General features: G+C 44.4%; 1 protein-coding gene across 2 annotated transcripts; it reads right to left on the bottom strand.

Moving 5' to 3' along the window:
* Positions 1-8,894: 8,894 nt before the first annotated feature.
* CCDC42 (coiled-coil domain containing 42) lies at positions 8,895-20,390 on the bottom strand (the record flags this gene model as incomplete). 2 transcript variants are annotated; one of them, XM_079131328.1, is made up of 7 exons in its annotated part: positions 8,895-9,113; positions 12,027-12,185; positions 12,315-12,536; positions 17,322-17,519; positions 19,416-19,520; positions 19,862-19,967; positions 20,308-20,390. In XM_079131328.1, the coding sequence occupies 7 exons, from the start codon at positions 20,388-20,390 to the stop codon at positions 9,036-9,038; spliced, it is 951 nt and encodes a 316-aa protein (XP_078987454.1). In that variant the 3' UTR covers positions 8,895-9,035. The 2 variants fall into 2 exon arrangements, with proteins under 2 accessions (XP_078987454.1, XP_078987455.1); XM_079131329.1 differs by lacking the exon at positions 12,315-12,536.
* Positions 20,391-21,175: the final 785 nt, after the last annotated feature.

The raw sequence follows: 21,175 nt of genomic DNA, 5'->3' as shown, positions 1-21,175 counted from the left end.
CAAGTGATTTCAATGAACAACTCATGGAACTGACACCAACCAATGTGCCCCAGAGATAAGTCACTGTGGTCCCCACGTTTTATGGTTCTCTATCACAAACAGTCCCATTGTGCTTGAATGAATGAGGGGTCCAAAGAGGTGGATTCCAACCTAGGCTACACCCTTCATTTTGATACACTGGGCTCTTACCATCTGTCTTTGCCATTTGCTTTGCTAAGAGATCTTGGAGGATTAACCTCTTAGAACCATCACTTCCTTATCTATAAAATACCAGGTGTGTTACATCTATCCACGTGGTGTCTCCTGCATTTGGATCTACTTCCTGTTCCCACATGTGCTATCTAGGTCAGGTCTTTTGACTACCGAAGGGCTCTTCTCATTTATTTACTTACCTCCAAACATCTAGAACACACAGGACTGAATTGGTCTTCCTAAAACATGGTCCTCATCATGGCAGACTGCTCAGAGCTTTTCCATGGCTTCCCACTGCCTATGGAAATCAAGTTCAAATAACTTACCCTGGTGTTCAAAGTCATCTTACATCTGGTCCCAGCTGCCATTTTTATTAATTAATTAAACCTCATTCTTGTGTACCTACTGTTTCTAGTAAATTCAACAATGCCACTCCAGGTCTTCATGTCAGTGGGTCCTCACTCACATGCATCATTTAATCTGAAAAGTTCACCCTCACATTTCTGCATGTCTAACTTTTATCCTGGGGACCCACAGGGCCTAATTATCAGCTGTACGATCTTGAGCAAGTTATTTAAACTTCATGTCTGTGGAAGATTGTTTCCAAAGATGGCCCCAGCAATTACCTCCATCCTACATACCCTTTGCAAGGTGACCATGCCACTCCTCCACATCAGTTTCTCCCACCATTTGAATCTGGGTTGGCTCTGTGACATTCATTGACCAATTGAATGTGGAACAATACCAGTTGCAGCTTCTGATTTTGTATTCTGGGAAGTTGACCACCATATGAAGAAGTTCTGGCTATCCTGCTAAAGAGAGGTCACATGAAGGACAAATGAAGTGCCCAGCTGGCAGTTAGCTCCAAGGACCCAGTCAAGTGAGTGAGGCCATCCTGATGCTCCAAGCACCCAGGCTAGTCCAGATGAGCCACCCTCACTGAGCCCTGTCTCAATTCCTGACCCATCAAATTGTGAAAAAATGAAATGATTGTTGTTTTAAGCCACACATTTTGGGAACAGATTGTTATGCAGCAATAGATAACTGCAACGGTCTCCTCACCTACAAATTGGGGATAATAATGGTTCTCTGCTCATAAGGATTGGGAGGATTAAACAAGCCATTCTGTGTAAAGCACTTAGAGTTGGCACATTGAGTAAGCACTCAATAAACACTAAACCTTCTCTGATTATCTTCCACCAGCTAGTCTCCACTGCTCCCTCCCCTGATCCCCCATGGCACCTTTTCGGTACTCTTTTCACAATAGAGATAACATTCATCCCTGAGCTCTGGTTGGTATGACTCCTTTATAAACACTGTCTTTGAAGACAATGACCTTGCCCATGATACATGGGCAATACATGCTTTTGAATGAACGAATGAATGAAGAATGAAAATGGAAGCAGTGCCACTCCTACCAGCCTCACCAGGCTTGTTGTGATCCAAAAGAGGAGAAGAATGAAGAAGTGCTCTGACACCTGTGTGCTTCCCCCAGAGTGTATCCAACTGTCCATTTGTTGTTTCTGTGTCATCCTGATCTCATCTATGTGAACTTTATCCTTTAGGGCAAAAGAGAATTCAGCACAGCATTCCTGAAGGAAGTCTCTCTGTTTCCTGTCCTAAGAGCTGGTTGACCTCACAGGCCATGGAAGTACAGGGTGTGATGTTACAAACTTGGGAAGGAACTGATGACCCCTCAAATCCGTTCCCATGGCTGACAGATGCCAGAAGTTGCACCACCAGGTGAAAAATAGCTGATTCCTAAGCTATGATTTAATCAGATATCATTTTAATATCTCTAAGACCTATGTAGTCTACAGAGACAGCAGAGTATGAAAGAAAGCAGAATTCCACCTGATTAAAAGATTCAGAAATATGTCAAAAAAAATGACTAATGTTAAAAGCCAAGGACATGCAACTTAGAACCAGGTTTCCTTGGCTATGTGGCCACCCTCTATGAATTACAAGGTCATTGACAGGGCAGAGTGGTTGCTATGTAATTTCAGGAAAGTCAATTGGAAATGATATTATGGTTTTCTTGGTGGGTGAGAAACTTTTAAACCAATGGAGATTTAAACTGAAGAATAGAAAGACTAAGGGAATCCAAACCCTGGCTTTAATTTTATGCACATTTATATATTTATAATACTTAATAGAATTTAGCCTATTCTGAGCAAAAATCTCAAAACTTCAATTGAAAATCATTATGGTTGTAATCTAGAATATCTCCCAAAGGCTCATGCACATAAAGACTCAGACCTCAATACATCAATGCCTCGAGGTGAGGTTTAGTTTAGGAAATAAATGATTGGATCGTGAGAGGTCTAATCTCATTAGTGGATTAATTCATTTGATGGATTAATAATTTGAAGGGATGATTGAGAGGTGAGACTTAGCTGGAGGAAGTAGGTCACTGGGGACATGCCCTTGGGACCATATCTTATCCCAGGCCCCTTCCTCTCTCTGTCTATAATGTTCTGCCTCACCTCAGGCCCAAAGCAGTGGAGTCAGTCATCCATGATCTGAAACTTCTGAAACCATGAGCCAAAATAAACCATTCCTCTTCTAAGTTTTTTGTGTCAGGTATTTTGGTCACAGCAACAAAATGCTAACTCAAAAATTAATAAGTATCTAATTAATTCAGACTTACAAATTTCAAAACTTTATATATATATATATGTAAACATTAAAGAGAACTAAAAGTTCACATATTTATCAAGTTTGATTCACTGGATGAATAATTGAAATTTAAATATTTGGAAAGATTTTGTTAAGTCAGACTAAGTTCATATAGGAAAACTGAATACAATAAATATCTAAATGTAATTTAAAGTGTTTAAGGAGAGTTTAACTTTGTAATTGAGATCAGACATTCAAAATCCTTTTAAAAGTGATGTTAAAATAGGCTGAACATAATATTTGTAAGCTGAAGCTTAAGGAAGAACCAGATTTTTTGAATTGTAATTTCAATAAATTAAATATTAATTTAAAAAGTCAGCCAAATCTCTGAATCATCTTTTGTCCATAAAATGAGATTTATGATAACACCTGCCTTGTAGGATTGTTGAGAGGATTAAATAAGACCCTGGGTTTAAAGTGTTTGGCACTGTGCCTATTGCATGGCAAGCACTGGATATAACATGCCACCAATTATAAATCCTATTAACTCCTCCTTCAAGGAGCTACTTCTTTAACATTTTAAGTCATCTAAATTCAAGCAGGAGGTAAATAATACAAATAACTGAGAGTAAGATTTAGAACAGAAAATTCCCTAGATAATGTAGAATGCTAAGTAGGTAGGAACCTAAGCAATATTTAAGCCACAGTTTTTAAACTGGATTCTGAAGAATTCCCAGTTCCTCTGGTGTGTCTGGACCTGTTTGTCAGGAGTCAGGAAGACTTTGGACCCTATGATGGTTTGGATGCGAGGTGTCCTCCAAAAGCTCACATGTGAGACAATGCAGGAAGGTTCAGAGGAGAAATGATGGGGTTGTGAGAGTCTTATCCCAATCAGTGAATTAAACCCCTGATAGGGATTAACTGAATGGCAACTGAAGTGGTAGGGTGTGGCTGGAGGAGGTGGGCATTGGGGTGTGGCTTTGGGGCATACATTTGTATCTGGCAAGTGGAGACCTCTCTGCTTTCTGATCACCATGTGAGCTGCTTCCCTCTGCCACACTCTTCTGCCATGATGTTCTGCTTCACCTCAAGCCCGAGGAATGGAGCCAGCCTTCTGTGCACTAAGACCTCTGAAATCAGGAGTCCTCAAATGAACTTTTCCTCTTCTACAGTTGTTCTGGTCCTGTCCTTTAGTAACAGCAGCAAAAAAGCTGACTAAAACAGACCCCATCACCCCAATTCAACCACAATACCTCCCTCACACTGTTCCTCTGCACAAGTCCAAGTTGACCTGGCCCATAGCAACAGCCTCAGCATGTCAGGAGTATTTGTAAAAGACTTTGTAAAAAGCAAAAATATTATTGGATTTCCTTTCATCCGCATTATCTCTAGAAGACACTTCTTGGAGTTATCTGATTCTATGGAGATTTGTGCCTTTCTTCTTGCCTTTTAAAAAACCATTTGCAACTCTGTAGAGATAGGCATTGACTTACGGAGATAATGCAAACAATTTCTGTTCATAGAAATTCAAATGAGTTTCATACAGGGAGAGGCAAATTGATTTCTGCCTGTGGAAGAGATCATTTTTGCTTCCATTAGCAAATTAGTTTTAGCATCCCCAGTTGTATACACATGGGTCTGTACCTTGCATTCTCCTTTGACCACATTTTATGTCATACTGGTTCTCTCAATAAATGATAAACAGGTTTGTTTAATGTTTACATGGCAGAAATAATTTTGCTTTAAAAAAAATCCTTTAATAAGATGTTCTCCCAGAATCCATTTGGGTCTCCTTTCTCTCTTGCCCCGACCCCCATTCAATCCATTAACTTTGTTAATGTAATAAAACCTTTAAATTGTACATTTTATATGAGTGAATTGTATGGTATGTGAATTATATCTCAATAAAGTTAATTTTTTTTTTTTTTTTTTTTTTAAAGGCGTAGTTTCTAACCTTTTTTGGCTAAGATTCCTGTGAGAATTTGCTGAAAGCTATGGACTGGCTTTCTCCTGTCCCCACGGCTAGGTATAGAACAATCTATACATGCATGTATATAAAAGTTTCACAACAAAAGAGATTCCCAATGAATCTCATTCATCGACTCCCTAGAGATCTAAAACCCCCAGAGGAACCCTGTCTTTATGGGATTGTCAGTAGTGCATATTAGGTCACATGCATGTCTAAAAGCTTCTTTCCATCCATGCCTCATCTTGGCCATTAGCCTTTTCATAGTCTCTCCTAGCCCCTCTCCCTCTACCTTCTCCATCCTTTTGACATCCTTTCTTGATCAGTGTGATAGTTGGCAGTTTGAGGATTTTGCTCTAGAAAAAATCCTTTAATAAGAGGTTGGTTGAGAGTTTGAGGATGACCTCTACGACCTTCACCCCTTAGTGTTATTCCCAGTTATGTGGCAAAGGGGAACTTATCTGAATGGGCCTAATCTAATCACAGTTCTTCAAAGCAGAAAGTTTCTCTGGCTGGTGTTGGAAGAGTTCGACTCAAAGCCTGACAAGGACTGCATGTGTTCTTGCTGCCTTTGAAGATGCAAGGGGCCATGCAACAAGGAATTCAGTTAGCTTCTGCGAGCAAAGAGCAGCCTCTGGCTGACAGCCAGCCAGGAAGTGAAGTCTTCAGACACACAGCTGTAGGAACTGAATTATGTCAACAACCTGCATGAGCTTGAAAGTGGATTCTTCCCCTGAGCCTGCAGATGAGATCCCAGCCAGCCAACACCTCAATTCCAGCCTTGTGAGCCCCTGAGCAGGAATACGGTCCAGGACAAGGACTTCTGACCTACTACTGTGAGATAACTGGGTGTTGGTTCAGGACTCCAAGTTTGTGGCAATTTGTTACTCAGACTACAAAACGAATACAATCAATCAGTTTCACATTGCTCTGCAGCTGGCTGTCATTCTGCTCTTTTCCTCATAAAATTCCTGAAATGGCTACTTACCCTCCTCCCCCCACGAGGGTGATGTCACACTCCGGGTGCCTAGCTTTTATTCCTGACTTCATGGTCTACAATGGGAGCCTGCTCCCTCAAATTTCAAAAGTTAAAGCTAAGGAATCCCTTGGCCATTACACTGAGGGAGCTGAGCGGCAGCCTACACTTGGCTGGGGTCACAGCTCTCAGTGGGCTCTTTTCTGCTAGCGCTGAAAGTCTGGGAGCAGAGGAACTCACTCAGGTGCCCGAGGGATCAACACTGAAATGGTTTGAAATGAGAAGCGGAAAGTTGCAGAGCCTCTCCAGCTTACCAGAAGCCTGGTCCATAAGGTCTTCTGGGAGAAGGGCTTTGAGAATAGAAATCATGTGAGAGAGATCTGAGTCTACGGGCTAATAGCTAGTCCCTCAGAGGCAGGGGCTCTTCAGCTACTCCAGAGAGGTAGGGACCTTTCTGAAAGGCTTTCAACTGCTTTAATCCTGTCCTCATTAGCAGCTGTAAGACCTACCATATACGACGGACATGGGGATGACTGTCCACCTGGTTGTTTGTAGGGTTGGCTCTTACCTATCCTTCCTTCTTTACTTTCTTCCTTCCTGCCTCCTTCCTTGTTTTCCTTCTTTCCTTCTTCTCCTCCTTTCCCTCAGGGAAAGTTAACTAATGGGCTATGATGGGAAACAGAATGCCCTAGCATTGAGAAGGAGCCCCTGAAGGGTTTCCCTTTTCTTCCCTCCCTTTATCCATAAAATCCAGAGCCCTTCTGCTTCCTGCCTTTGCTGATGAGAACCATTCATTTCTGGAACCAATCAGTTATTTCTGCTTTAATGAGCTAATGTCTTTTCTTGCTGGGAAAAATCCAATCAGGCCCTTAAACCTCATTTTCTTCTTGGGATGCGATCTCCTGCATCTGGGAGTCTGAATGTTGGGCAGTCTTGGGCTTCTTTATGTGGATATAGGGCCTAGGGCAGCCATGCTGAGCCTAAGAAGTGGTGGTGGTGGGGGGATGGGTTGAGCAAGGAGAGGGGCCTGTAACCACTGCCCACCCCCCGGCCCCTACTCTCAATGGAAAGCTCTCTCACTCAGGTCCCTGAGAATCCCTGCATACTCTGAATGTGTTATTCCCCTATTCATAGGCTTGGGAGTGAGTTTGTGGATTTGTGGCTTTCCTTGTACTCAAGAAATCTGCCTAGATCCACAGAATTTCTTCAGTCCTAGGGCTGGGCTTCTTTAAAAATAAGCAAGCCTGAAAAATGCAATAGTATCAGAATGAGTTAGACACACGTGTGTAAATGTGTGAGCTTGTGTGTGATCACAGGAACTCCAAGTGTGACCTTCTTGAGTCCCCACTTCAGCTGATCAGGAAACATAATGATGAGGTGGTGGTGGAGCTGGAGGAGGGGGCAGAGGAAGGGAGACAGAGGGAGGGCCTCTGCCTTTGGCACAGGGCCTCTGGGTGGGGCCTCAGGCCTGGCCCCTCCAGGAAGTATGTTCAGTCCTAACAGGCTGGGCTTCTCAAACACCACCTCACAAAAACGCAGAAGGTTGGGGGCAGGGGTAAGTTGGAGGAACTGTCTGTGCTTCTATGTCTCCCACCTCCAAGGACCAGCCCTGTGGACTATCGTTCAGGGGAAGTTATTATAGAGGCACATTTTTACCCACAAGACCTATTTTGGGAGGGCCATGACTCCTTATTCCCTTCTGATCACCACCCTGGAACCCACCCATCCTGGGCTTGGGAGATGACCTCTGCTCTCTAACCTGTTCCAGAGTTCTGTTTGGTCGGGGCCAGCTCCACTGTGGCCTCCCAGAGTCCAGGCCCCTGCTGTAAAGGAGCACCTCCATTTCTTCTGCTGTAAAATGGAGATAATGGTAGTATGGAGCTACCCAGAATTCCTACTCTTGGGTGTTTCCTATGAAGGCAGTTCATGGAGAGCTCCCGTGGGAGGGTTGAAGGGAAGTGACAGCCCTGTTGTAGCCCACATGTCTTGTCGCTACTCTGCCAGCTTGCCTCTATGGTGTGAGGCAGTGACTGGTCTGCAACTACTTCATCTTCCTAGTGGCTCCTCCTTCGATCGTCACTGGTCCCTCCGTCAGGTGTGTGTGTTTAGGGCTGTGATGAACGAGCCTGGCTTCTGCAGGACATCCATATCACCCAGTTCAGAAGCAACAAGAACTGACATGGGTTTCTGACTGTCCTCGGGGATTCCAGCTTGTGTGTATAAATTCTGATTTGTTCTTGATCTCCCCCTACTTTACCTCCATGTTTGTATCCAATGACCTCCCTTGTGAACTTAAACTCCAGTATCAGACGTGAAGACAGCAACCTTATAGAGACTTCTTGACCAGTGCCCATAACTGCCCAAGGTCAAATCCCTATAACAATGCCCTGTGTACACCATATATATATATATATATATATATATATATATATATACCTATCCCTAGGCTTATAAAACATCTATATACAGGTTGAATGTCCTTAACTTATTGTGTGCACCATAATATATACTTCTCTCTAGGTATACAGGTTGAACGTCCCTAACTTGAAAACATGAAATCTAAAATGCTCCAAAATCCAGCACTTGTTGAAGCTGACATAAGTGGAAAATTATACACCTGACCTCATGGGATGCAGGTCACACAGAATCATTTAAAATATTACATAAAATTACCTTCAGGTTATGTGTACAAAGTGTATGTGAAATATAAATGAGTTTCATGTTTAGACTTGGATCCCATGCCTAAGACATCTCATTATGTATATGAAAATACTACACAATCTGAAAACTCTGAAATTTGAAATATTTCTGGTCCCAAGCATTTCAACACAAATTTCTTTCTTTTATTTTTATTTTTTGAAGTGGTAGAGGAGAGGAGGATCCCTTGTACTCATCCTGCTAATCTGCTGCCCACCTGAACTCTTCTATGTGTAAATCTAAGGCCCAGAAGCCATCAGACCCAAGATGTGGTTTCTAGCTCCCCAGCAACTTAAGTGACTAACTTTGAGAGGGAGTGCTTGTGGGGTTCTTCCCACATTGACTCTTTTCCCTATGAACAAACTGTCAGAAAGAGAGAGAACTTCAGAACAAACTTCTTATAACATTTAATGTTTTCAGGATTTGGATGGACTGAGACCCCAGGGGAAAAATGGCAAGATGTTCGCCAACAGAAAATCACAAGGGTCCTCAGAAGATGAAATGGGCTGGGTGGATTGCAAGCCCACCAGGAACTTGCTTTCTTACAATTTCTGTATCAGAACATGCTGGAACCATGCTGCCCCCTTACACCCGGATTTGCTGCTGTTCCTTCCTCTTCACCTCTGCCCAGATGTCTGACAGGTCTTGGATAAACTGCTGGATCTGACACAATAAGGACACCAGTTATTAATCCCACCCAGCCAGAGGCCTCCCCCATCCCAAGACAGTACATCTCCTTGAAGGGAGTCTGTCACTTTCCCAAGGCAGCCATGAAACTGTTCAGTTGAAACTGAACATGAGGTTTAGCAGATTAGAAGCCATATGTAGGAATGGAGCTGGGACCTCCTAGGGACAGACAACAGTGATGGTATGAAGAATGACCTGGCAGTCTAACAGATGTGGGGAGAAAGACGGGATCACAAATGGGCTGCAGAATAAAAGCATTTAGCTGGAAGGGCCTGGTTAGTGTAGGGGCAGATGTCCTCCACAACCTCAGAGTCCTTGAGGCCTTGGAACCCAGACCTGATGCTCATTATGATAATCTTGAGTCATCAAAAAAAGTTGATGTTCTAGTCACTAGCTTCTGTTTTAAAGAGCCTATAGTCAGCATGATACAGAGCTGCTTCAGAGGTCAGAAGATCCAGCTGGGGTCCTGATGCAGCAGCTCTGGGAAATCACTTCATCTTTCTGGAACTCAGTTTCTTTGTCTTTAAAAAGGGAAGAGGGAGCTGGACATGGTGATGCATGTCTGTAACCCTAGCAGCTTCAGGAGGCTGAGGCAGGAGTATCCAAGTTCAAAGGCAGTCTTAGCAACTTAGCAAGGCCCTAAGCAACTTAGCTAGACCCTGTCTCAAAATAGCTAGCTAAGTTGCTTAGGGTCTCACCAAGTTGCTGAGGCTAGCCTTGAACTCATGATCCTCCTGTCTCAGCCTCCAGAGTCACTGGGATTAGAGGCATGTGCCACCATGCTAGGCCAAATTCAGTATTTCCTAAACTATGTTCTTGTAACAAGTGGTCACATACTCCAAAAAGGGTTTGGTGGCTAAGTAAGTTTTAGAAACACAATTTGAGAGTCTCAAAGCACAGAACCATAGCAAAGAAATCAACTTTGTTTAACTTAGTGTTTTCTAGTCCAAGGGGCCCTTTTATTCCCTTATAGGAAACAATTTCTCTAGGATTCTAGGATTTGCCAAACACAGTTTGGAAAATGCTGCTCCATATAATTCAGTCTCATTCAGGGACAATTCTAGACCCTTCACAACACAGTATATTGAATTTAGGTTATCCTAACCTTTTCCTAAATTGTAGTGTGTACCTCGATCTTAGCTCTGTGTAAGCAACTGCCTTAGGAAGCCTGTGCCTGAGTCTGTTGTCAGAATGTTGGTGAAAACATTAGTCACCGAGTGTCTCTGAAGTTTCATTGAGAAATTTCAGTTAGAACTGTGCATGCACCCTCTGAGGAAACCTCATGTTTTCTTATTTTGGCACAAAAATGATGTGTTGTTTTTCATCTGGTTACTAGGAAGCTCAGAGTCAACTATTGCCTCTGTTGAAGGTCCTTTAGCTCAAGAATTTACTAGAGTCTGTATTTCTCTTTCCATCTTAACTTCTGATTTTAACTTATATTTTCCCAGGTCCTTTTTTCTTTTTAAATTTTCAGGCTCCTTGGTCATGTGATATTTCTGTCAACAGAAACATAACCTACAGACATGAAATAAAATATTTTAAAATAACCTTTGGACAATATCCTGTTGAGATAAATTAAGGTTGAGATTTTCTGAATCTAAATTCAGAAAATCATGGAGCCATTAAGGGAATCTGCCAAAGGGTCCAACAATGCCATTCTTCTCACAAAACACTTAAAATTTTTTAATAAAAAATGCTATTTCTGTTAACATGTCTTTTATCATCACTCTAAAATTAATTGGTCACACAAATATTTTAAAATTTTGTTTCAATTTCTATTTTGGTAAATATCAATAGATACAACCCATGGAAAGGAAAGTTATCTGGGGGACTGTATTTTCAGAGTGTAAAGATATCCTGATAGCAAAAAATGTGAATATGCTGTTTCCAGAACAAGTTTTCTTGCAAATGCACTTCTTTGGACTATAAAATAACTCTGTTGTAATATGTCTTAAGATGCAGGCTGAGTATTATCTTAGGAAAATCCTTCTTGTTAGCTATCAGTGGGGAAATTTTTCATTCATATATACATATAAATGAATATATATATATATTTCATAAGTTTCACCCTTTTTTAAAAAAAATCTCTCAGTCAGTTGATTTTATGGCTTGTATTTCATGTTCATTTACCAAGTATGTACTGAGTGCCTATTATGTGTCAGGAATTTCTGCAGGCACTAGGGGATACAGCAGGGAACAACCACAAATCTCAGTTCTCAAGAGCTTTGTAGTAGTAGGGCTTTGCCAAAGAAACACATAATGACTTAGTCCTGGTTCTCTGCACGCCAGAAGAAGCATCACTGATACATCTGCTGGTATTGAATTCCCCCAAAGCAGGATGTATGTAACTCAGGTTGAGATTTTAGGTGGCATGGGAACATAAATGGCATTAAAAAAACTGAGTCATACAATGAAAAATCTATTTTCTTTTTAATTTTCTTTCCATTGCTTCTAAGAATGCCTTAGGTACTAAAATGACTTTAGGTTCCCTTTTTAACAGAGTGGGGTTTCAAACACAGGCCTTTACCAAGTCATAGTACCTCACTGGAATTTAATAAGACTGTGGCATGACTAATGAATCAATAGTGGATCCCTGCTCTGGCCATGTGCTTTGAGGCCAAAAAGGGTCTTAGAACTAATGCAGTGGTTCTCAAAGTGTGGACCCAGAGCAGCAGCATCACTTGAGAAATTGGGTTCTGATCTCAGACCTATGGAGTCTGGCTGTGGGGTGGGGCCCATCCATATCCCTCATCCTGCTCCCTCCCCACCAGGTGATTCTGATGTTGCTGACATTTGAGGGTCCCTGGTTCATTTCTCCACTCAACCACTCACTTGGGAACTTCCTTAGCCCACACCTAGCTAACCCCAGGGCCTGCATCTTCCTCCTACCATGTCCAGCTGTTTGTGAGTGTCCTCCAGGGACACTTGGGCGGTCTCCTTCAGCTGCCTGCTCACAATCTGGAACAGGTTCAGCGTTGCCATCTTAATGGTGCCAAGCAAGAGGGTCTTCTTGGCCGCTGTATTCTGGATGTGTGCCCAGCGAGATTCCTGGGGAGGGAACCAGGACAGGATGTAAATCCAGCACACGCATCTGTGGGGGGTGTGGGGGGTCTGCGCATGCGCAGGTCTCACCCACGCAAAGTCCTGGAGCACCCCCACCCACCTGGGGTGCCTCACCCAGATGATGACATCACTGCGAGCCCTGTCAAAGCGCATCTGCAGCCGCGCCAGCTCATTGTTGTGCTGGAGAATCTCATCATCTTTTTCCTCCATGTAGCGTGCCAGTCGCGCCTTGGCACGCTCTATCTTCTCCTGGCTCTCCTGAGCTGATTGCATGAGATCATGGTGCATGCTCACCAACGTCTTGTAGCGTGCGATCACCTCGTGGATCTCCTCGAACTGAGGCCAGGGCTTGGGTCACTGCACTGCCCCGGGGCTGATGCAGTCACTGCAGCCCTGCTAATCCACCTCCCACCTGAACATTTGGGTACATGGACACCAGGGTAGGACGGCTCGGCCAAGGCAGGAGATATGCAGATGTTGCCATCCTGCCTCCTGCTTCTCCAGGGTTTATATGGGCCATGATCCATGTATTTCCAGGAAGTACAACCAGGTCTCAATCTTTGATCTATGTTAGAATCATTTAGGGAGCTTCTAAAAGGATACCTGTCAAGTTCTACTCCCAGAGATTTGAATTAATAATAGGTCTGAGATGGTCCCCAACTTCTGAATTTTGCAAAAGGTCCTCCAGGTGATTCTAGGCATAGCCAGGATTGAGAATTGCTGATGGAAGACATTGGGAGGTATTTCCCAAGGCAATGATTATCCTATTCAACAAGAATGTACCAAGAACCACTTAAACGCTAGGGACATAGCAGGAGATAAGAAAGCCAGTCCTTGCTCTTGCGAGGCTTACAGCTTCAGGGTTGGAGGGAGGACAGACAGATGAGTAAACAGTCAGTTACAAAACAGAGTGATAAGCCCTAGCTAGGACTGGGGGTGGGGCTGCACGGAGCCTGGGGCAATAACATCAAGCTTGGTGCTGCCTGGTATTTGTTCAACATTTGCTGTGGGAGAAGTGGTAGAGTAGAAGCCCAGTGGAGAAGGTGGCCTACCAAGCTCACCTTGCTTCCTGCAGGGTGGCCATGGCATTCTGACCCTAACCTTCAGACTTTACCCAGCTGAACAGAAGCCACACAACACATTCCTTTAGAAGTCAATGTGAACTCCAATTCTGTGATGTCAATTCACTCCTCTCCCCGAGGCTTATCAATGTGTGCCTTCCAGCCACCCAGGGGACACTCCCAGAGCACTTTCTCCATATCAGGACATTCCCAGTGATAGATTGGCATCCTGGGAACTGCCCTGTGGGCCTTTTCTCAAATATGCCCCTTTGGGGAATAGTTACCTAGTGTTGGAGCAAGTAGGAATAGCCAGAAAAGTTTTCCTGGGAGAAAAAAATGGCTTAAAGAGTCTGGAAGTACTAACAAAGGCTAAGGGGGAAGGTGAAGCATAGTTACAGGTAGAGGGTAAAGATGAATGAGTTTGTGTTCGGTATGTGTAGGATGCTCCAGGTAGTTTAATATGAATGACCTGAGCTCCAGATGGGGAGGTAGAGATGGACCTAAAGAAGTTAAAAATAACAAAAATGTGCCTAGTAAACCCTGGGAAGGAGTGTGAACTTCATCCATTGAAGGATCTTTAAGAAGCAAAAAGAACTTCCTTTTTGCACTTCCTAAAGTTCACTCAGCACACAATAAACCAGTTTTCAGCAGTTAAAATGAACAGACTACAACAGAGTTACTAGGAAGGGATCACAAATTCTTATTCTGACATCAAAAGAACTCAGTTACCAACTTAAAGAGGTTCCCACAATCCAAAGAGGACAATGTGAACATAAGTAAGAATAAGGGCAAAGGACTGGAACATACTAAATATTTTAAAAAATCTATAAGTTCATAACAATACTAAAAACATTCCAGGTAATTTTTGGAGGATACTAGAAAAATAAATTCATTATTCTAAACACTGTAAAGAACAAAGCATTTAACAAGCTTTTTCTTTAAGATCCACATAGTAACTGAGTAGTTGACAAGAAAGAAGCTCTTTATGAAGTCCTCTTTAAGGTACTATTCTAGCTAACAAATGAAGAAGAGGTATTAGAATATTTCTGCCCCTCTCAGTCAGTATCTGTACCCCAAAACTAAGGAAACCAGTATTCTGATTTTGATTCATTAAGGCTAATTTTACCTGTTTTAAAACATAACAGTGAAATGAAACAGTATATTCTCTTTTGTGTCTGACTTCTTTTGCTCAACATATGTCTACAACACCTAAGAAACAAACACAGTGTGGGGAAACTAGTTTGGACTGTGACTGGAACAAACTATAAACTACAGAAAATGTTACTGCAGTAAGTGGGGAAATGATAACATTGCTTAGATAAATATTTGATATTAAGGAATAATTATCAAATATTTACAAGGTGTGACAATGGTACGGCTTTGAAATGGCAGAGGTGGGAAAATGTGGGGGATGTGGCTTTGGTAATTGCTGGAATGAGATGATGAGTAATGGGCGTTCAAGACTGTTCTTTTTACTTTTTGTATGTTTGAAATTTTCCATAATAAAAATGTTCTTAAAAATATAATTGGCACAAGGCAGTTGGATGGAAAGAATAATTTCTAATATTCTATAGCATAGCAGGACAATTAGGATTGACAACAATTAATTGTATATTTCAAAATAGCTAGTAGAGAGGCTTTGTTTTGCAGTGCTGGGGATCAAATCCATGGTCTCTTGCATGGTAGGCAAGCACTCTACCAACTTTCTTCTTTTTTGTATTGGGGATCAAACCCAGGGATTCACACACATTAGGCAAGTGCTCTACCAATTTAGCTACACTCTCAGCCCCATATAGAGCATTTGGAATGTTTGTAACTCAAAGAAATGATCAATGTTTGATGTGATGGATATGCAAATTACCTTGATATGATAATTATATTACATTGTATAAATATATACAATGATTATGTGCCAATTAAAAATAAGAAAATATCAAAACTCTGATTGAAAATAGCAAGTAACAAAAATCCCCAAGATAGGTATAATACCCCTCCTCCAGGTTTATAAACAGGTGATATATTACAAAATAGTGAAAATGGACATGGAAATGAGAAATGTACAGGTTACCCCTAAGGAGAGGGGAAGAAAAACAGATTTGGAAGGATACAAAAGGATTTCAATTATCGGTAGTGTTTTACTTAAGGAAAAAGAATCAGGGAACAATAGAAATTATGAAGATTTGACAAAACTGTGTGGTGAGTGCTGGGGGATCTCTATACTCCACAGTATGCTTAAAATATTTTGAACAAAACAAAGGACGAGAGAGAGATCAGACTGGCAGTAGAATGCCAAACAGGCTGGCCAGGAATGACACAGAACTGAACTCCAGATGAGACAGCCTGGATGAGGAAGGGGCAAGGGCTGAATTCCAGAAATGCTTAGGAGGCAGAACTGAGCAGATCAGCTGATTGATGGCTGAAGGACTGAGCAAAGGGGAGGAGTCAAGAACCAGGCCTGAGTTAGGCCAGGGCTGTGCACACACCAGCAGCAGTGGGACGGGGGCATGACCAGAGGTGGATGAGCTATGGACAGGAAGAGTGAGTTAGGTACAGGGGGCTGATCTAGCCAGTTAGCTCAGTTCTAAGACAGCCATTTTATCAGTGTGATTTTGAGAAGCAATTTACAATTTGCCTGTTGTTTTAATGTGGTATTCTTTTCTCACCACTCCCTCAAAAAAAAAAAAAAAAAAAAAAAAACCAATCATTAAGTGAGCAATTTATCTTACAGTAGGCAATAGAATGGAGGAAATAAGACAGATTTGGAACTCACACATAAATAAATTAGGTTAGCGTTTCTAACCTAATTTATTATTGCAGGAACTTTAAGAAACTGTGTGTCCTTTGTCTCCCTGTGCCCCTTACAGGACATTGATCCACACTCCTTAAGAGGGTTCCTTGCTGCACCCTGTTACTGGTTCCATGGGGTAGGGGACAATCATTGATGTGGTAGTGTCACTGGGAAGCTGTAGGGATTTCTCAAGAGGAAAAGTGGGACCAGGAGTGGTTGCATGCACCTGTAATCCCAGTGGTTCGGAAGGCTGAGGAAGGAGAATTGCAAGCTCAAAGCCAGCCTCAGCAACCTAGAGAGGCCCTAAGCAACTCAGGGAGATCCTGTCTCTAAATAAAATATAAAAAAGGGTTGGGGATGTGGTTCAGTGGTAAAGCATCCTTGGATTCAATCCCTGGTAACAAACAAACAAACAAACAAAAAAAGAAAAGTGGGGCTTCCAAGATGGACATCGTGGAACATGTAAGGAAGGACCTAGGAAGGGGAACTCTCAGAGGAGCCTGAGGCGAGGAGGCCAGAGGTAGGAGAAAGGGAATGTCACAGAGTCAAGGAAAAATCTAAGTTTCACAGAGGAGGAATAACAGGGTCAAATGCTTCAAGAGGTGCAGTGGGAAAAGGTCTGAGAAGATCCCTGACCTCTGGCCACAGGGACTGCAGGAGAGCAGTTGCTTGTGGCATTGTGGGGCTCATTTAAAAGCTGTGAGGCACTGAGTAATTTACTTAACCTCTCTGAGCCTCCAGCATCCTAAGTGCACCAGCTCTGCAGTAGGTTGGGTGCTTCTCTAGTTTCTCTCCCTTCCTTTCCCCAGTTTACTCCTAAGTAAACAAAAGACACTGGGGAGGAGGAAGAAGTAGGGACAGATGCGCGCCACATGCTGACGGGGCAAAACTTAGTGGTAGTGCTCCAAAACCCCGTTCTCCCAACACACACACACACACACACACACACACACACACACACACACACACTCCCCTACCTTCAGTCAGACAGCCACAACCACACATGTAGGCATAAACATGCAACCCACCCAGAGACATTTACATGATAGTCAGGCACACAACCACACAGACATACCACTTGAGAAACACCTCGGGCCTCAGCAGGGGCCTCTGCAACTGCCCTTAAGGGCTGTTGCATCACCTCAGAGCCTCCGGTGCCCCAGAAGGTCCCTAAGCCTTAGCCTACTGAAGCTGAACGCCATCCCATAACCCAGGGTCCCAGGGAAGAGGAGGGGTGCTGAGGTAGGCCTGCCCCCTGTCCCTGGGACCCACCTCGGAGTTCTCCACCACCTTCTCCAGGTACTTGTTGAAGATGGAGTAGTTCTGCAGTTTGACGCTCAGCCGCTGGTGCTCTAGCCGCAGGGCGGCCATCTCCTGCTTGGCCTTAGCCAGCTCCCGTAGGCGCTGCCTTTTGAGTTCCCGCTCCTTGTTGGCTTTCTTCAGGGCACGGATCCGTTTCTGGTCATTTTCCTGGGACAAGGGAGCCAGGGTAGGTTAGGCAGGCTCATCCTTTCCTCCCTGGAGCCCCCAGCCTGCCTGGGCTGCCCTGAGCCCTGCTCCATCTGGGTCACCATGTGGGAGCGGAGGATTTCTAGAGTTATCTGAAGCTAGTTTCTGGTTATTTGATGCTAGTTAATGACACTAAGAGATTTCTGTGGATCAAGGTAGGGCTCAGAGGATAGCAGTTTAGTTCAAAGTCAAGAGGTGGCCCTGGGAGAAGCAGATAGGAAATTATTTTGATTCTGTGGGTTCTGGATTTCTAAGAGTGGATGGGAGAACAGGAGAAACAGATGAGGAAGAATCATATTGCATCAGGTTCAGTGTCTGGAGAAAACCCAACCCTGAGAGAGGCTGAAAAATCCAGAAGTGGGAGCAGGAACCCTTCTGACAAAGCTTCTATTGTTTCTGTTCCTAATGGTGATCATTTGTCATGGGGCAGATGGGTGGGCTAGTGTCGGGAGGCACAAATTTTCTCCTGATTTGGTACTCCGCGCATCAATTTCTCCAACTGTAGAAATGCAAAACAGTAAGCCAGCCTTGCAAAGCTGGAGCAACATCAATCAAACTATATGAAGATGAGATAGGAAATGTGTGCCCAGTCCAGAGGACTGGCAAGATAAGACCATTCCAGAACGTGTGTCTAGGAGTTCAGCCTATCATTGATTCCTGCAGATGGTACAGGAAATTCCAAGCCCAGAAGAATGAAGCTCAGTTACATCAACCAGTCTAACCTGCCTTTTTCTTTTTGCAAATTCCTCCCACAAGATTAGGGGCAAGCCCACCCTTTGCACTGTACTTGTGTGGCTCCTTTCTCCTCTTGGGGGCTCCTGAGATTCCACATGGTTGGGCATGTGTGGTGGTGGCATTTGGAGAATATGAAGGAAGATTTGTGGAGGATTTGTGCTCTCCCCATAGCATAGGAAGAGGAATGAGCTTTAAATTAGTGACTTTCAAATATACCTGTGCAACAGAATCACCTGGGAGCTTTTAAAAACTATGGATATCTGGGCCCAACCTCAGATCTGATGGAAGCAAAGAACAGAAAAAAATCCCCCAGGTCTGTATTTGTAACAAGCTCTATGGGATTCCAAAAACTGATGACCTTCCTAAAGTCATCTGGAGAACCCTCATTCCCAATCTCCCACCACCCCAACCACTTCATTAGCTTTCCTCTGGCAGGTAAAGTGGACAGGACCTCAGGAGAATGTGCCCAGCCCACTGACTTCCTGTCCTGCATGGTTAGGCATAAAGTGTGACAAAGTGGCTTAAGAGCAGGGCTCTTCTGTGGCAGAATATAGCAACTAGACCCCCTGCAACTAGCCCAGGACCTTCGAGATTCCATAAGTGCTTGTGGGAACAGATCTGGATAAATCTGGATTTTAAGATGATTAAATTTTTCCTCTAAAGACAGACAGAAGGGTATGTCTTAGAATGATCTCTGTGACATGGTCCTTCAACAGTCCCCCACCTATACCTTTGGTATAAGGAAAAGATGGAAAAGAATAGTGAGTGAAGGAACTAAAGCCTTTTCTCATCCATTACTGTATCCTCAAGTGCTTATTCCTGTTGGGGTCACATCCATCCCCCACCCACCCAACAATTTATTCACTGGATAAACTATACATCCCAGGAACTGGCAAGGAAATAGGAAATAGCCATCTAGAGGGGGCAGAGACTGACAGGTAAACAGGAAATTAGAAACACCACCACAGGTGGAGACTTCAGGATGCCTGGGAAGCACCAGGCATTGTTACAGCACTGAAGACACTTTTAACACAGGGTGAGGAGCCCTCAAAAGCAAGGAGAACAATTTGCCAACTACAGAGCGACTCTCCCAACCTGCTGCAGCCCCCCATCCCTTCATACCTGGATGAACTGCTCAAACTTCTGGATGTGGGCCTTCAGCTGTTCTTCCTTGACTCCCAGTTCCTCCCAGCGCAGGTTCAGGGTTTCCATTCTGCGCTTAAATGTCTTCCAGAGTGTAGGAGCAGAGAGGTCAGGAGGACCGCAGCTTCCCCTGATCCAGAGTCTCTATCCCCCAGGCCAAGGAGGGTCCATAGGTGGCCTCCCACTTTGCACCCTGTACCTGGCTGGCATTAGAGCATTCCAGGACACTGGTAACTTCAGGACTTAGATCTTTTCTGTTCTCCCCAGAGGAAAAAGACCAGAACAACTAGCCAGGACACTCAATTCTAGCTGCCCCCCACATACACAAAATGGAGGGCTGTCTACCTGCTCTCTCCCTGAGCCCCAGATGGCTCCCTCTCCTATCCTGCACCACTGTCCCCATCTCCAAACCCCTCCCACCTCACCTCCTTCTTCTGTTCCATGGCATGGTGCATGATCTTAGCTTCCTTTTTCTTTTCCAATAGCTGGATGGATGGGGAATCTGACTGCTCATCAGCATTGGGGAACTTCCTGCCCAAGACATGGGCAAGAGAGACAGATGAATTCTGAGCCTGGGGCAGGCTGGGCAGGGAAGTAACCCAGGGAGACAGATACCCATGGGGAAGGAAAGGGGTATTCTCCCTGACCTGAATGGAAGGGATGGTGTGTTGAGGATACAAGGCTATGCTGATATTTGAGGAAAGAGCTGTGGCAGGGTAATGGGGGTCTGGGGTTCAGGTGATGGGGCAGGGTGATTGGGAGTGCTGGGTTATAAGAGAGGAGGGGACAGGCTAGAAGGTGGGGCATGGTGTGGGTGTGGGTAGTCCCAGGCACAGAGGGGCCAGAGTGGGCCAGATCCCTGGACACTCACTGCAGCAATTGCAGTAGGCGCTCTCCATACTGCAGCCGAAAGTACTCAGCCAGGTCTTCCTCTTCCATGATGCCCAGACTCATGATGGCAGTGACCTAAAGGCCCAGGCTTGGGGCAGCTTACTTCACAGTGAAATGGTGGGTGGCAGAGCCACCGGGGACTCAAGGGTGGTGGCGGCTGTGCTCTTGCTTCTCTCCTCCTACTCCTTAAGGGTGGGTGTTTGAGAGATTCAGCAAAAGCCAGCTGGAAGCTGAGGTTAAGCAGCTCAGGACGATATGTTGGGGTGATGATGGGAAATCTGGTTACCTAGCAACAGGTTGCCTGGTTTGGTGAACCACACCTGGAACCCAGGCTTTTCCCTCTGACCTCTGTCCCCACGAACCCCACTCTTGCTGGGGTTCTTCCTGCTCACCATCCCTGCCCTCACCCTTCCGGAACTCTGGGAAGAAGACACAGGGAGGCAGGGTCTGGGAGCTCAGGGCTGAGGAGGATTTGGCAGAGAAGTGGGCCCAGTGTGGCTCCGCTCCTGAGGCCTCCCTCCCTGGTGTGTGAGGATGAAAGAGGGTCCGGGCCTCCTCGGTCAATGACCTGGAAGAAAGAAGAGGAAAGGAGGCCCTTAGTTGAGGCGAGGAGGGGGTGGGGCGAACAGAGAAAATGCGAAGAAGACTGGTCTAAACCCAGTGGCTGGCCACAAATACCTGGGGTGCCCTGTGTGAGGATGGGCCACATCCTGGGGGCCAATGAGGAGCAGCCATCGGGCACGTGGAGATGGCCCAAGCAAGGCCCCTTAGGTGTAAGAGTCTTGGGCGGGACCGGCGCTATTTTTTTGTTTGTTTGTTTGCGAAGGGGTGGGGGTCGCGGAGGAGAA

Source organism: Sciurus vulgaris, assembly GCF_902686455.1.
Source record: "Sciurus vulgaris genome assembly, chromosome: 3".
NCBI lineage: Eukaryota > Metazoa > Chordata > Mammalia > Rodentia > Sciuridae > Sciurus > Sciurus vulgaris.
This window is presented reverse-complemented; position numbering and strand designations above follow the sequence as displayed.